Below are 14,023 nucleotides of genomic sequence, written 5' to 3' on the forward strand. Positions count from 1 at the left end.
CCGGCATTTTGAGTTAGGGTTGCGTGTATTTTCAATGTACGTTCAGGGTTAAGAAGGGGTTAAAAACAAAACAAATTGTGCACGCAGCAGAGCGAGAGAGTTATGATAAACGCGCATGCGTCGCCAGGCTCTGCTTTTTATCCATAGATTTATCACATTTAATTTTTTATCATCTATAGCAGGGGTGTCAAAAGTGTGCCCCGGAGGCCATTTGCAGCCCACGGCTAATGTTTTAAAGGCCCACAGCACATTCTAAAAATACTATTAAAATAAACAAAAACATAACAAAAGTGAAATAAAAAAGCTTAAAAGGCAAAATGTAATTTAGAAAAAGTTGCAATGTTGACTAATAAGACAAAGCTGTTTTTTCTTTCTTTCAAACTGTCATTGCTCAAAACATAATATTGAATCAAAATCAATGTTATTATGAATTACTGACCTATCCAAGGTTCCCATTACTTCACATCAAATATTCTACTAAGAAAAATATTTTTGGTGGAAGATTTTGCAAATTTGGTAAATAAATAACCCAAAAATGTATATTTTGTTGTTTTCTTACTGTACCGAAAATGAACCGAACCGTGACCTCTAAACCGAGGTACGTACCGAACCGACATTTATGTATACCGTTACACCCCTAATACATACCTGCCAACTTTTGAAATCAGAAAAACCTAGTAGCCAGGGTCCAGGGGCCGCAGGCCCCGGTAGGTCCAGGACAAAGTCCTGGTGGGGGGTTCAGGCTTCGCCCCCCGACGCAAAATGATTATTAGCATTCAGACAGGTTAAAATGTTGCTAAAAGCATCACTTTTCTATCAGTCACAGTGACTTTTCAAAACAAAAATATTACAGCAAAAATCATATGGGTTGATTGACATGTTTATTCTGTAAGCTAACTTCAATAGTTTGAAATTATTTTGACAGTTAATGCCAGTTATCCTGTCAACCTTTCACAAGACTTCAATTTGCTAATTGAAAGTATAAACAGTATAAACACTTTTTACAGTAAACAAATGGTAAAACAGTACTAAACAATTCCATTAAAAAAAAAATTGGTGTCATTATTAACTTTCTGTCCAAGCTTGTATAATCTACTGCCTTGTTCAATTGTATAAAATATTATGTGCCTAAAATTCACATTTCTATCACAATTATCATACTGTAAACATGGTAAGCTAACTTCATTAAAATTAATAGTCCTGTCAATAGCATGGAATTACAATTCAAATGTAGTTTTTTTGTAAGCCTTTCAAAAGAATTCAAAATGTGAAAAATTAATGAAAATTAATTTAAGCCATCAGACACTTGAAAAGTGGCACATCACATCTCTAATGTAATCATTTTAACTTTTCAACAGAAATAGCACTGCAAAAATATTAAGGACATACTTCTGTATTTTGGTAGTTATGCTGTCAACATTTAACAAGATTTCTTCAACTTGGACTTCAAAGCATAAATAGTACAAACACTTTTAACAGTATAACAGTACTAAACAATTCCAATAGATAACATTGGTGTCATTACCTTTTTGTGGCTAAAATCCGAAAAACGTTGAAAGTTTTCCACTTGTATCGCTAGCAACGGCATTAGACTTGTGTTTTTTTGTCCCAACGTGGTCTTTTACATCGCTAATTCCTCCGTGTCCGATCGAAAAATCTTGTCTGCACAAGGTGCAATTCGCGTAGTTCTCACCCTTTTTGGAACGGATAATTATTCCCGGATAGGCTTTTGAATATTCTTCACGGAATGACTGCAGTTTTCTTTTCGGTTTAAGACTCGTTTGCGATTTTTCTCCGGCTGATTCCATGATCGTTCGCTCGTTTGGAAACAATGGCAACAGGTGCCTCGTGCTTGGCAGCGGTGCTATAAATAGCCTCGCGCATTTTAAAAAAATATTTTTTTTTAATTAATGAAAAACCGTATTTTTTATCACTGCAACCGTAACCCTGAATAGGTTGATGAAAACCGTACTAATTACGGGAAAACCGGAGTAGTTGGCAGGTATGCTAATATATTATAATATTATCTAATAATGGCGGGGTATTAGAATACAGGTTTCTTTTTTTGCTGCTTTGTTCAAGTAGATAAGAGCTGGTAAAAAAACACAAACAAAATGGTGAATATTGAGGACTTTAATGTAAAAAAATGAACTAGTGAGGACACACAGTACATCTCTGACGACTGAGCTCCGCATGTTTGGTTTGAAGCAGCTGCTCCACAGATATAATTCATTATCCTTCATTAAAAAGGTGCAGTAGTTCTAATAAACGTGAAGGGAAGGGGAATCATATCAACAAGGCCTGCTTGGCTTTGCATTGGTCAATGGACATGACCTTGTTGTAGACGGCACACATGATGTGGCTAACAGTGGACGCCATCTACAGACAGGCACTAGTGCAAGCAGAAAGCAGGAAGGGGGCGACAGAGGCGGTTTGGATGCCATAACCGCGTTTTTTTTTTTTTTTAACTGCAGCAGGTAGACATCTAGTGTGTAGCAGCTTCTTCACTACTGGACTGCATGAATCCTTTCATTGCACTTCTGGGAGGTGAACGTGTGCAAAGTCCAAACACAGGAAGTGGTGACATGCCCTAATGGATGCTGCTCTAAATCCCTTTAAAAGCCAGGACATCTGCCTGCTCCAAATTCAAGTGTCTGGGTTCAAGAGTGAGGCTTCCTACCTCACCTCGGACCTTGTTTAGTGTAGAGGAGCGCATCTCACAAGGTGCCGCTCTCCGGAAAGGACACTCTTTGGCGTGCGGTCCTGGGACGATGCCGCGCGGGGACGTCGGCGGCGCGCTCGCCCCTGCTTTCGGACGGTTGGCTCTCAGCCCGCGGGGCCGCCGCGTCTCCGACGAGCTCGCGCAGGAACTTGAACTTGGACAGGAAGAGCTGCCAGACTACATACCAACCTGGGGCCGACAGACAAGGCAACATTGTGACAGTCACTCATTAACAATGCAGCCTATCATTGCATGCAGACCACCATAAACATCCCAGCAATCTGATTGGCTGTTTAGTAGTTGCCATGACAATACATGAGTCGTAATCACAGCTACTGTATATTAAATGTAGGGGTAAGGTTGTACGGTATACCAGTACTAGTATAGTACCGCGATACTAATGAATCATATTCGGTACTATACCGCCTCTAAAAAGTACCAGTGTCCCCCTCGACCCCCCCCCCCCCTTTTTTTTTCTGTTTTACGAGTAGCGCAGCATGTTCGGCAGCGCACAATCACAGAGTACTTACAAGCAGACACAGTGTGTAGACAGAAAAGAGAGAATGGACGCATTTTGGCTTAAAAACTAACGATAAAGGTGAAGTTATAACACTGAAACGCCCTCAGGAAGAGGTGCTTTAAGACATGGCTAGCTAGCAGCTAAAATCCATCTGCAGTCGGCACTGTATTAGCTACTTCTAAATCACTAATCCTCGCCTCCATGGTGACAAATAAAGTGAGTTTCTTACAAGTATCATCCCAGCAGGACGAGGAATAGCTAAACATGCTCCACTACACACCGTAGGACAAAAGCCTGAATGTAAACAAACGGCATGGGTGGCTCTACACCTGACATCCACTGTAATGATACCAAGTACAGGAGCGTATATAGTCGATACTACTATGATTACATCTATATTTTTTGCATCACAAAATCTTTTTTTTAAATTCATATTATGTTTATAAACTCAGTAAATACGTCCCTGGACACATGAGGACTTAAATTATGACCAATGTATGATCCTGTAACTACTTGGTATCCGATTGATAGCTATATTTGTGGTATCATCCAAAACTAATGTAAAGCATCAAACAACAGAAGAATAAGTGATTATTACATTTTAACAGAAGTGTAGATAGAACATGTTAAAAGAGAAAGTAAGCAGATATTAACAGTAAATGAACAAGTAGATTAATAATTAATTTTTTACCACTTGTCCTTAATAATGTTGACAAAATAATAGGTAGATAAATGACACAATATGTTACTGCATATGTCAGCAGACTAATTAGGAGCCTTTGTTTGTTTACTTACTGATAAAAGAAAAGTTGTCTAGTATGTTCACTATTTTATTTAAGGACACAATTGCAATAATAAACATATGTTTAATGTACCCTAAGATTTTGTGTTAAAATAAAGCCAATAATGCCATTTTTTTGTGATGCCCTTTATTTAGAAGAGTATCGAAATACATCTTGGTACCGGTACCGGTTTTCATGTTGGTTCTACCTCTAAATGCAGTCTGCACAGGCGAAACCTATCCTACCCAATCTGAAACTGAGCTCAGACATTCAGTGCTATTTATTGTTTTGAATAGTCAATGTAATTGAGACTCTGGCCGTGCCAGCAACTTGAGGGTTCCAGGTTCGATCCCCGCTTCCGCCATCCTAGTCACTGCCGTTGTGTCCTTGGGCAAGACACCTTACCCACCTGCTCCCAGTGCCACCCACACTGGTTTAAATGTAACTTAGATATAGGGTTTCACTATGTAAAAGTGCTTTGAGTCACGAGAGAAAAGCGCTATATAAATATAATTCACTTCACTAATTGGGAGACATGTTCCAATACTTTTGCTCTCATCTAAATGGGTCGGTTCAAACAAAAGGTGCTATAAGTCAAAGTTACAGTACCAATGATGACATACATTTCCATTTCCTATTTTTGTTTATTTATTCAGGATAAATGTATTTGCCTTTCAATGACAATACAATGGTAAACAATTATTTCCTTTTAAATGGTTACTTGCATTAATAATATTATTACATTAAACCACTGTATAGTTTTTATCCATTATTGCTTCAGTTTAAGAGCATGAAGTAGACAAAAGCTTAAAGTGTAAGTACCAATGATTGTCACATACACACTAGGTGTGGTGAAATGCGTCCTCTGCATTTGACCCATCCCCTTGACCACCCCCTGGGAGGTGAGGGGAGCAGTGGGCAGCAGCGGTGGCCACGCCCGGGAATCATATTTGGTGATTTAACCCCCAATTCCAACCTTTGATGTTGAGTGCCAAGCAGGGACGTAATGGGTCTCATTTTTATAGTCTTTGGTATGACTCGGCCGGGGTTTGAACTCACAACCTACCGATTTCAGGGCGGACACTCTAACCACTTATCTTATAAGTAGAAATGTCCGACAATGGCTTTTTTGCCGATATCCGATATTCCAATATTGTCCAACTCTTAATTACCGGTTCCGATATCAACCGATACCGATATATACAGTCGTGGAATTAACACATTATTATGCCTAATTTTGTTGTGATGCCCCGCTGGATGCATTAAACAATGTAACAAGGTTTTCCAAAATAAATCAACTCAAGTTATGGAAAAAAATGCCAAGATGGCACTGCCATATTTATTATTGAAGTCACAAAGTGCAATATTTTTTTTTAACATGCCTCAAAACAGCAGCTTGGAATTTGGGACATGCTCTCCCTGAGAGAGCATGAGGAGGTTGAGGTGGGCGGGGCTGGGGGCGGGGGGGTTTGGGTAGCGGGGGGTGTATATTGGGGCGGCATGGCGTAGTGGGTAGAGCAACCATGCCAGAAACCTGAGGGTTGCAGGTTCGCTCCCCGCCTCTTACCATCCAAAAATCGCTGCCGTTGTGTCCTTGGGCGGGACACTTCACCCTTTTCCCCCGGTACCACTCACATCGGTGAATTGAATGATGAATGATAGGTGGTGGTCGGAGGGGCCGTTGGCGCAAAATTGCAGCCACGCTTCCGTCAGTCTACCCCAGGGCAGCTGTGGCTATGAAAGTAGCTTACCACCACCAGGTGTGAACGATTGATGGGTTTTACATGTAAAGCGACTTTGGGTACTTAGAAAAGCGCTATATAAATCCCAGTTATTATTATTATTATTATATTGTAGCGTCCCGGAAGAGTTAGTGCTGCAAGGGCTTCTGGGTATTTGTTCTGTTGTGTTTATGTTGTGTTACGGTGCGGATGTTCTCCCGAAATGTGTTTGTCATTCTTGTTTGGTGTGGGTTCACAGTGTGGCGCATATTTGTAACAGTGTTAAAGATGTTTACACTGCCACCCTCAGTGTGACCTGTATGGCTGTTGACCAAGTATGCTTGCATTCACTTGTGTGTGTGTGAAAAGCCGTAGATATTATGTGATTGGGCCGGCACGCCCCCAATATTGTTGTCTGGGTGGAAATCGGGAGAAATTCAGGAGAATGGTTGCCCTGGGAGTTTTTTGGGAGGGGCACTGAAATTCGGGAGTCTCCCGGGAGGGTTGGCAAGTATGACTGGGAGACGCAACTGCTCTGTACTTCTCCCTACATCCGTGTACCACTCCGTACAGCGGCGTTTTAAAAAGTCATACATTTCACTTTTTGAAACAGATACCGATCATTTCCGATATTACATTTTAAAGCATTTATCGGCCGATAATATCGGCAGTCCGATATTATCGGACATCTGTACTTCTAAGTTGTGAATCAGATCCAGATATAAATACCTTGAAATAAAAGCGGAAATGTTCCATCTCTTGTCCCTTTGACGTCAAACCCAAATGTTTTCAGTCTACAACAAAAATAAACGAATTGGACTCACTGTTCCAATACTTTTGGAGGGCACTGTATATCGTCCATGGATGTATCGTATCAGCAACTACAAATTCCGAATCCAATCGTTGTTATAACGAATGGTGACACCCACATTTTAATGGTGACAAACATGCAAAAAGACTAAGACATGAGGAAGTCTCACCACTGTAAACACATTTGGTGCTATGTGATGGACACTATAAGCATGGTATCATATTAGCAGGGATAGACTCATCAGCACAAGATAAAAATAGACTTTTCAGGGACATGACTAACTTGTGACTGCTAATCCACGCTTTAAAAAGCTCAAATTAAGTATAGCACATGTAAGTAGTAGCTTATGTAAGTATAGTACATGTAAGTAGTAGCTTATGAAAGTATAGTACTTGTTAGTAGCTAATGTAAGTATAGTACATGCAACTTGTAGCTTATGTAAGTATAGCACATGTAAGTAGTAGCTTATGTAAGTATAGTACATGTAAGTAGTAGCTTATGTACCGTATTTTCCGCACTATTAGCCGCACCTAAAAACCACAAATTTTCTCAAAAGCTGACAGTGCGCCTTTTAACCCGGTGCGCTTTATATATGGATAAATATTAAGATTCATTTTCATAAAGTTTCGATCTCGCAACTTCGGTAAACAGCCGCCATCTTTTTTCCCGGTAGAACAGGAAGCGCTTCTTCTTCTACGCAAGCAACCGCCAAGGTAAGCACCCGCCCCCATAGAACAGGAAGCGCTTCTTCTTCTACTGTAAGCAACCACCCGCCCGCGTAGAAGAAGAAAAAGCGCGCGGATATCACCGTACGTTTAATTTCCTTTGTGTGTTTACATCTGTAAAGACCACAAAATGGCTCCTACTAAGCGACAGGGATCCGGTTCATGAAAAGACGCAATCTCTCCATCCACACACGGATTACTATTTCACAGCAACTGATATTCCTGTGAAACGCACTGTGGATACAACGGGAGCACGTACGGTGAATATTCGCACCACAGGGAATGAGAAGTCATCCTTCACTGTGGTTCTAGCTTGCCATGCTAATGGCCAGAAACTTCCACCCATGATGATATTCAAAAGGAAGACCTTGCCAAAAGAGACCTTTCCAGCCGGCGTCATCATAAAAAGCTAACTCGAAGGGATGGATGAAGAAAAGATGAGCGAGTGGTTAAGGTAAGTTTAAGTTTACGCGAAGAGGCCGGGTGGCTTTTTTCAGCAGCTCCGTCCATGTTGATATACGATTCCATGCGCGCCCACATCACGCTGGTTTTAATATATTATTAAAGTTTGACTGACCTATCTGACTGTTTTTTTGACATTCCTTTAGCGCAGTTAGATGCGGCTTACAACACGGGGCGGCTTATAGGTGGACAAAGTTTTGAAATATGCCGTTCATTGAAGGCGCGGCTTATAACCCAGGGCGCCTTATGGTGCGGAAAATACGGTAAGTATAGTACATGTAAGTAGTAGCTAATGTAAGTATAGTACATGTAACTTGTAGCTTATGTAAGTATAGCACATGTAAGTAGTAGCTTATGTAAGTATAGCACATGTAAGTAGTAGCTTATGTAAGTATAGTACATGTAAGTAGTAGCTTATGTAAGTATAGTAAATGTAAGTAGTAGCTTATATAAGTATAGTACATGTAAGTAGTAGCGTATGTAAGTATAGTAAATGTAAGTAGTAGCTTATATAAGTATAGTACATGTAAGTAGTAGCTTATGTAATAAGTATAGTACAGGGGTCGGCAACCCAAAATGTTGAAAGAGCCATATTGAACCAAAAATACAAAAACAAATCTGTCTGGAGCCGCAAAAATTAAAAGAATTAAAAGCCATATTACATACAGATAGTGTGTCTTGAGATATAAATTGAATTAAGAGGACTTAAAGGAAACTAAATGACCTCAAATATAGCTACAAATGAGGCATAATGATGCAATATGTACATATAGCTCGCCTGAATAGCATGTTAGCATCGATTAGCTTGCGGTCATGCAGTGACCAAATATGTCTGATTAGCACTCCACACAAGTCAATAACGTCAACAAAACTCACCTTTCATGCACAACGTTAAAAGTGTGGTGGACAAAACGAGACAGAAAAAGAAGTGGCATAAAACACGTCCTAGAAAGTCGGAGAAAGTTATACATGTAAACAAACTACGGTGAGTTCAAGGACCGCCAAAATTAGTAGGGCAAAACGGCGCTCGCCAAATACTCGAATCAGTGAAGCATGTTTAATATAAACAGAGGTGGGTAGAGTAGCCAGAAATTGTACTCAAGTAAGAGTACTGTTACTTTAGAGCTTTATTACTCAAGTAAAAGTAAGGAGTAGTCACCCAAATATTTACTTGAGTAAAAGTAAAAAGTATGTTGTGAAAAAACTACCGGTACTCAAGTACTGAGTAACTGAGTAACATACACACACATATCATATATATATATATATATATATATATACATATATATATACACACACACATTTATATATATATATATATATATATATATATACACACACACATTTATATATATATATATATATATATATATATATATATATATATATACAGTATATAATTTATATTTATTTATTTTGCCGTTTTTGTTTACATGTTAAAGGTGTTTTAATGAATATACATGCATGTTTAACACATATAGATTCCTTTCTTTCATGAAGACAAGAATATAAGTTGGTGTATTACCTGATTCTGATGACTTGCATTGATTGTAATCAGACAGTAGTGCTGATAGCGTCCACGTTAAAAAGTTCCTCCTTTCTGTCTAATACCACATGAAAGTGGTTGATTTTTGGCATCTTATTTGTCCAGCTTCCATATTCGTTTTTATACACTTTACAAGAAATACATTGGCGGCAAACTCCGTAGCTTGCTAGCTTGTTTGCGCTGGCTTTCGGAGACTCTTGTTTTGAAAGCGCAGGCGCGATGGAGCGGCACTTTTATTGTGAAGACAGGAACTGTGCAGTCAGACTTTAGGCTTTTGACGGGATGTACGGTTGAAATAAAAGGGTATTTTTTCCTTCACACTTTTGATTGATTGATTGAAACTTTTATTAGTAGATTGCACAGTACAGTACATATTCCGTACAATTGACCACTAAATGGTAACACCCCAATAAGTTTTTCAACTTGTTTAAGTCAGGTCATGTGACCGCCTGGCTCTGTTTGATTGGTCCAACGTCACCAGTGACTGCATCTGATTGGTGGAACGGAGTGAACGTCACCAGTGACTGTATTTGTTGAAACGCAGGCACTATGAAGGTCTGTCTGACAGACCAAAACAAACAAAGCGTGCATTAACAGATCGATAAAAAATAGTAGCGAGTAGCGAGCTGAATGTAGATAAAAGTAGCGGAGTAAAAGTAGCGTTTCTTCTCTATAAATATACTCAAGTAAAAGTAAAAGTATGTTGCATTAAAACTACTCTTAGAAGTACAATTTATCCCAAAAGTTACTCAAGTAGATGTAACGGAGTAAATGTAGCGCGTTACTACCCACCTCTGAATATAAACAGTGTGCTTTGTAACAATTAGGGAGGCTTGTGTCATGTTTGTCCTTCTACATAAACCATATTTAAACAAAAACCTCATCTTTTTCCATTTTTCATACATTTTTTAAAAAGCTGCAGAGAGCCACCAGGGCGGCGCTAAAGAGCCGCATGCGGCTCGATAGCCGCGGGTTGCCGACCCCTGGTATAGTACATGTAAGTAGTAGTTTATATAAGTATAGTACATGTAAGTAGTAGTTTATATGTACATGTAAGTATAGTACATGTAAGTAGTAGTTTATATAAGTATAGTACATGTAAGTAGTAGTTTATATAAGTATAGTACATGTAAGTATAGTACATGTAAGTAGTAGTTTATATAAGTATAGTACATGTAAGTAGTAGTTTATATAAGTATAGTACATGTAAGTATAGTACATGTAAGTAGTAGTTTATATAAGTATAGTACATGTAAGTATAGTACATGTAAGTAGTAGTTTATATAAGTATAGTACATGTAAGTAGTAGTTTATATAAGTATAGTACATGTAAGTAGTAGTTTATATAAGTATAGTACATGTAAGTAGTAGTTTATATAAGTATAGTACATGTAAGTAGTAGTTTATATAAGTATAGTACATGTAAGTAGTAGTTTATATAAGTATAGTACATGTAAGTAGTAGTTTATATAAGTATAGTACATGTAAGTATAGTACATGTAAGTAGTAGTTTATATAAGTATAGTACATGTAAGTAGTAGTTTATATAAGTATAGTACATGTAAGTATAGTACATGTAAGTAGTAGTTTATATAAGTATAGTACATGTAAGTAGTAGTTTATATAAGTATAGTACATGTAAGTATAGTACATGTAAGTAGTAGTTTATATAAGTATAGTACATGTAAGTAGTAGTTTATATAAGTATAGTACATGTAAGTAGTAGTTTATATAAGTATAGTACATGTAAGTAGTAGTTTATATGTACATGTAAGTATAGTACATGTAAGTAGTAGTTTATATAAGTATAGTACATGTAAGTAGTAGTTTATATAAGTATAGTACATGTAAGTAGTAGTTTATATAAGTATAGTACATGTAAGTATAGTACATGTAAGTAGTAGTTTATATAAGTATAGTACATGTAAGTAGTAGTTTATATAAGTATAGTACATGTAAGTATAGTACATGTAAGTAGTAGTTTATATAAGTATAGTACATGTAAGTAGTAGTTTATATAAGTATAGTACATGTAAGTAGTAGTTTATATAAGTATAGTACATGTAAGTAGTAGTTTATATGTACATGTAAGTATAGTACATGTAAGTAGTAGTTTATATGTACATGTAAGTATAGTACATGTAAGTAGTAGTTTATATAAGTATAGTACATGTAAGTAGTAGTTTATATAAGTATAGTACATGTAAGTATAGTACATGTAAGTAGTAGTTTATATAAGTATAGTACATGTAAGTAGTAGTTTATATAAGTATAGTACATGTAAGTAGTAGTTTATATAAGTATAGTACATGTAAGTAGTAGTTTATATAAGTATAGTACATGTAAGTAGTAGTTTATATAAGTATAGTACATGTAAGTAGTAGTTTATATAAGTATAGTGCATGGAGATGTGCTGTCCTTGAAACTTACCACACAACATGAAGATAAGCGCACACAACAGCGTGGCCACAATGACCAGCAATGTGAGTCCGACACTTTGCCACATCTTTGCCGGAACACTTGGTAGACGAGGGCGGGAGAGTTATTTTCCAGAAGACACCATGGCTGAGGTGAATTAAAAAAACGCGCAGTATTAGCGAGGTTAGCCGCCTGCTAGCTCGCTCACATAGCGAGCTCGTCGAGAGGGGAAAAACAAACACAGTTAGCCTGCTAGCATGTGGCTAACCCAATTATCTGTTCCACAAACAGCAGTTTTAAAGGGACTTCTCGGGCCCAATGGAGGCCGTAAAGCTGGTCTACAGTAACTGTCCCCTGTCTAGTCTAGAGTAACTGTCCCCTGTCTAGTCGGGTCCTCTTTCTTACAAGCTACATAACTGCACAATGTATTCATCTGGCTGGCTCTTTAAAGAGCAAGTACATCTACTGCGACTGCGCGAAACAGAAGTGGCTTCTGGGTAATGTAGTTGACTTAGCAGGCAATTCTGCAGTCGTGTGGTTTTAATATATTCATTATTGTTTTAAAAATGGTGCGACGATGTTTTTTTATTTACATATTTTTATAAATGTTTTTAGAATATTTTCTTTTTTTTGTGTGTTCATATTGTTGCTGTCATATGGTTGTTGCAATCAGGGCCGGCCCGTGGCATAGGCCGTATAGGCAAATGCTAAGGGCGCCGTCCATCAGGGGGCGCCACGCCAGTGCCACAAATGTTGGAGAAAAAAAAAAAGTTGGTACTATTATTTCTAAATACAAAAAATAATCCCACGTTAATTAAAATGCAAAGTAAAGCCTATTTAATAGAAATATTATTTGTTACATTACTCCCCCCGCACGTTGCACCCCCTCCCTTCCCGTATCATGACTCTTTTTGGACGTCACCACATCAAAAAATCAACACAAGATGTCAAAACGGCCAAAACTGTCAGGTGCCCAGGGAAGAAAAAAGAGAAAAGAAGAGGAGGAGAAACGAGAAAAGACAAGAGGTAGCAGGTAGGTAACGTTAGCCTACATGAAATTATTTGTCTGTTACAGAATGTGATAGTAACCTGGCTTTTTAGCATTAAGCTAATGCTACATGATTCGGCAATTGCTAATCAATAAATAGCTAGTTCTGTTTTAACGTCGGGTTAATATTGTGGAGGGGGCTAAATTGTTATGGAAAATAATAATGTAACGTTAGGTAATTACAGTACTCCCACCTTACATTCCTCAGGGACATTTGTATTAGATCTTTTAAGCAGGTGTTTTTTGTTTACATTGTTATTGCCTTCTGGTTAGCTAATGTTTGCCCTGCAGGTAATAGTCACTTTTCCACCCCTTTATATATTAGGTATAGTTGTAAGCCTAGTTGTTAAAGTGCACATCATTAATGTTAATTAAGCAATATGTATGTAAAAAATATTGTATTTCATATATTCATTTTTTATTTTTTGCATTCATTTATTTATTCATTTTTTTTTTTATCTTGTTAACTATTCTGATTGTTAATTTGCTTTCTTTAAGTAAAAAAAAGGTCAAAGACAAAGCTATTCGGTTTCTTGTGAGTATATACACTTCACTGCCGATGTGGGGGGGGGCGCCACCTAAAATCTTGCCTAGGGCGCCAGATTGGTGAGGGCCGGGCCTGGTTGCAATAAAGTTCCAGAAAAATAAATAAAAACGAACACATCGACTAACACTGCGACTTTGAATAAGGAATTGTCTTCCTTATTCCAGTCAGTTATTCAAATGAAATAAATAAATACATGTAATCATTGAAATATTAATATGATGAAAATGTAACCTATTTTTATGGACTTTCCTCTTTGTGATGTTAAGTTCCTGTTATAAGCTGTTATGCCTTGGCTTGAACTCTTATTTTGAAGGCGCTAAGAGCGGAAGTGGTGACACGGTGTGGTGGAGCGGGGTTTTGAAGAAAAAAACCGAAATAAAGTGGTCCTCGTGTAAAACTGGAGCCTCCGTGTTTGTGGTTGTGTAGTTTTTATACAGTATAGGTGACATATATCAACCCACTGGTGGCAGCAGTGTGATTTTTCAAAACGCCGCTCCGCCACACTGTGTCACCACTTCCGCTCTTAGCGCCTTCAAAATAAGAGCTCAAGGCATATACTGTATAAGAGCTTCTAACAGGGACTTAACATCACGAAGAGGTTACATAAATAACGCATCTTAATTGACTGAACATTTTTTTGGTTTAAATTCTTCATTTAACCAGTGTTCCCTTGTTTAACGCTGGGGTTATGTTCCAAAAAAAATACCCGCTTTAAGTGAAA

At 37.9% G+C, this 14,023-nt stretch overlaps 1 protein-coding gene across 1 annotated transcript; it reads right to left on the reverse strand.

Moving 5' to 3' along the window:
• Positions 1-2,115: 2,115 nt before the first annotated feature.
• Positions 2,116-12,176, reverse strand: smim13 (small integral membrane protein 13). Its single transcript, XM_061983465.1, has 2 exons — positions 11,720-12,176; positions 2,116-2,911 (listed from the first exon to the last, which is right to left on the reverse strand). The coding sequence occupies exons 1-2, from the start codon at positions 11,793-11,795 to the stop codon at positions 2,718-2,720; spliced, it is 270 nt and encodes an 89-aa protein (XP_061839449.1). The 5' UTR covers positions 11,796-12,176; the 3' UTR covers positions 2,116-2,717.
• Positions 12,177-14,023: the final 1,847 nt, after the last annotated feature.

The sequence above is a fragment of the Nerophis lumbriciformis genome, linkage group LG21 (assembly GCF_033978685.3).
Source record: "Nerophis lumbriciformis linkage group LG21, RoL_Nlum_v2.1, whole genome shotgun sequence".
NCBI lineage: Eukaryota > Metazoa > Chordata > Actinopteri > Syngnathiformes > Syngnathidae > Nerophis > Nerophis lumbriciformis.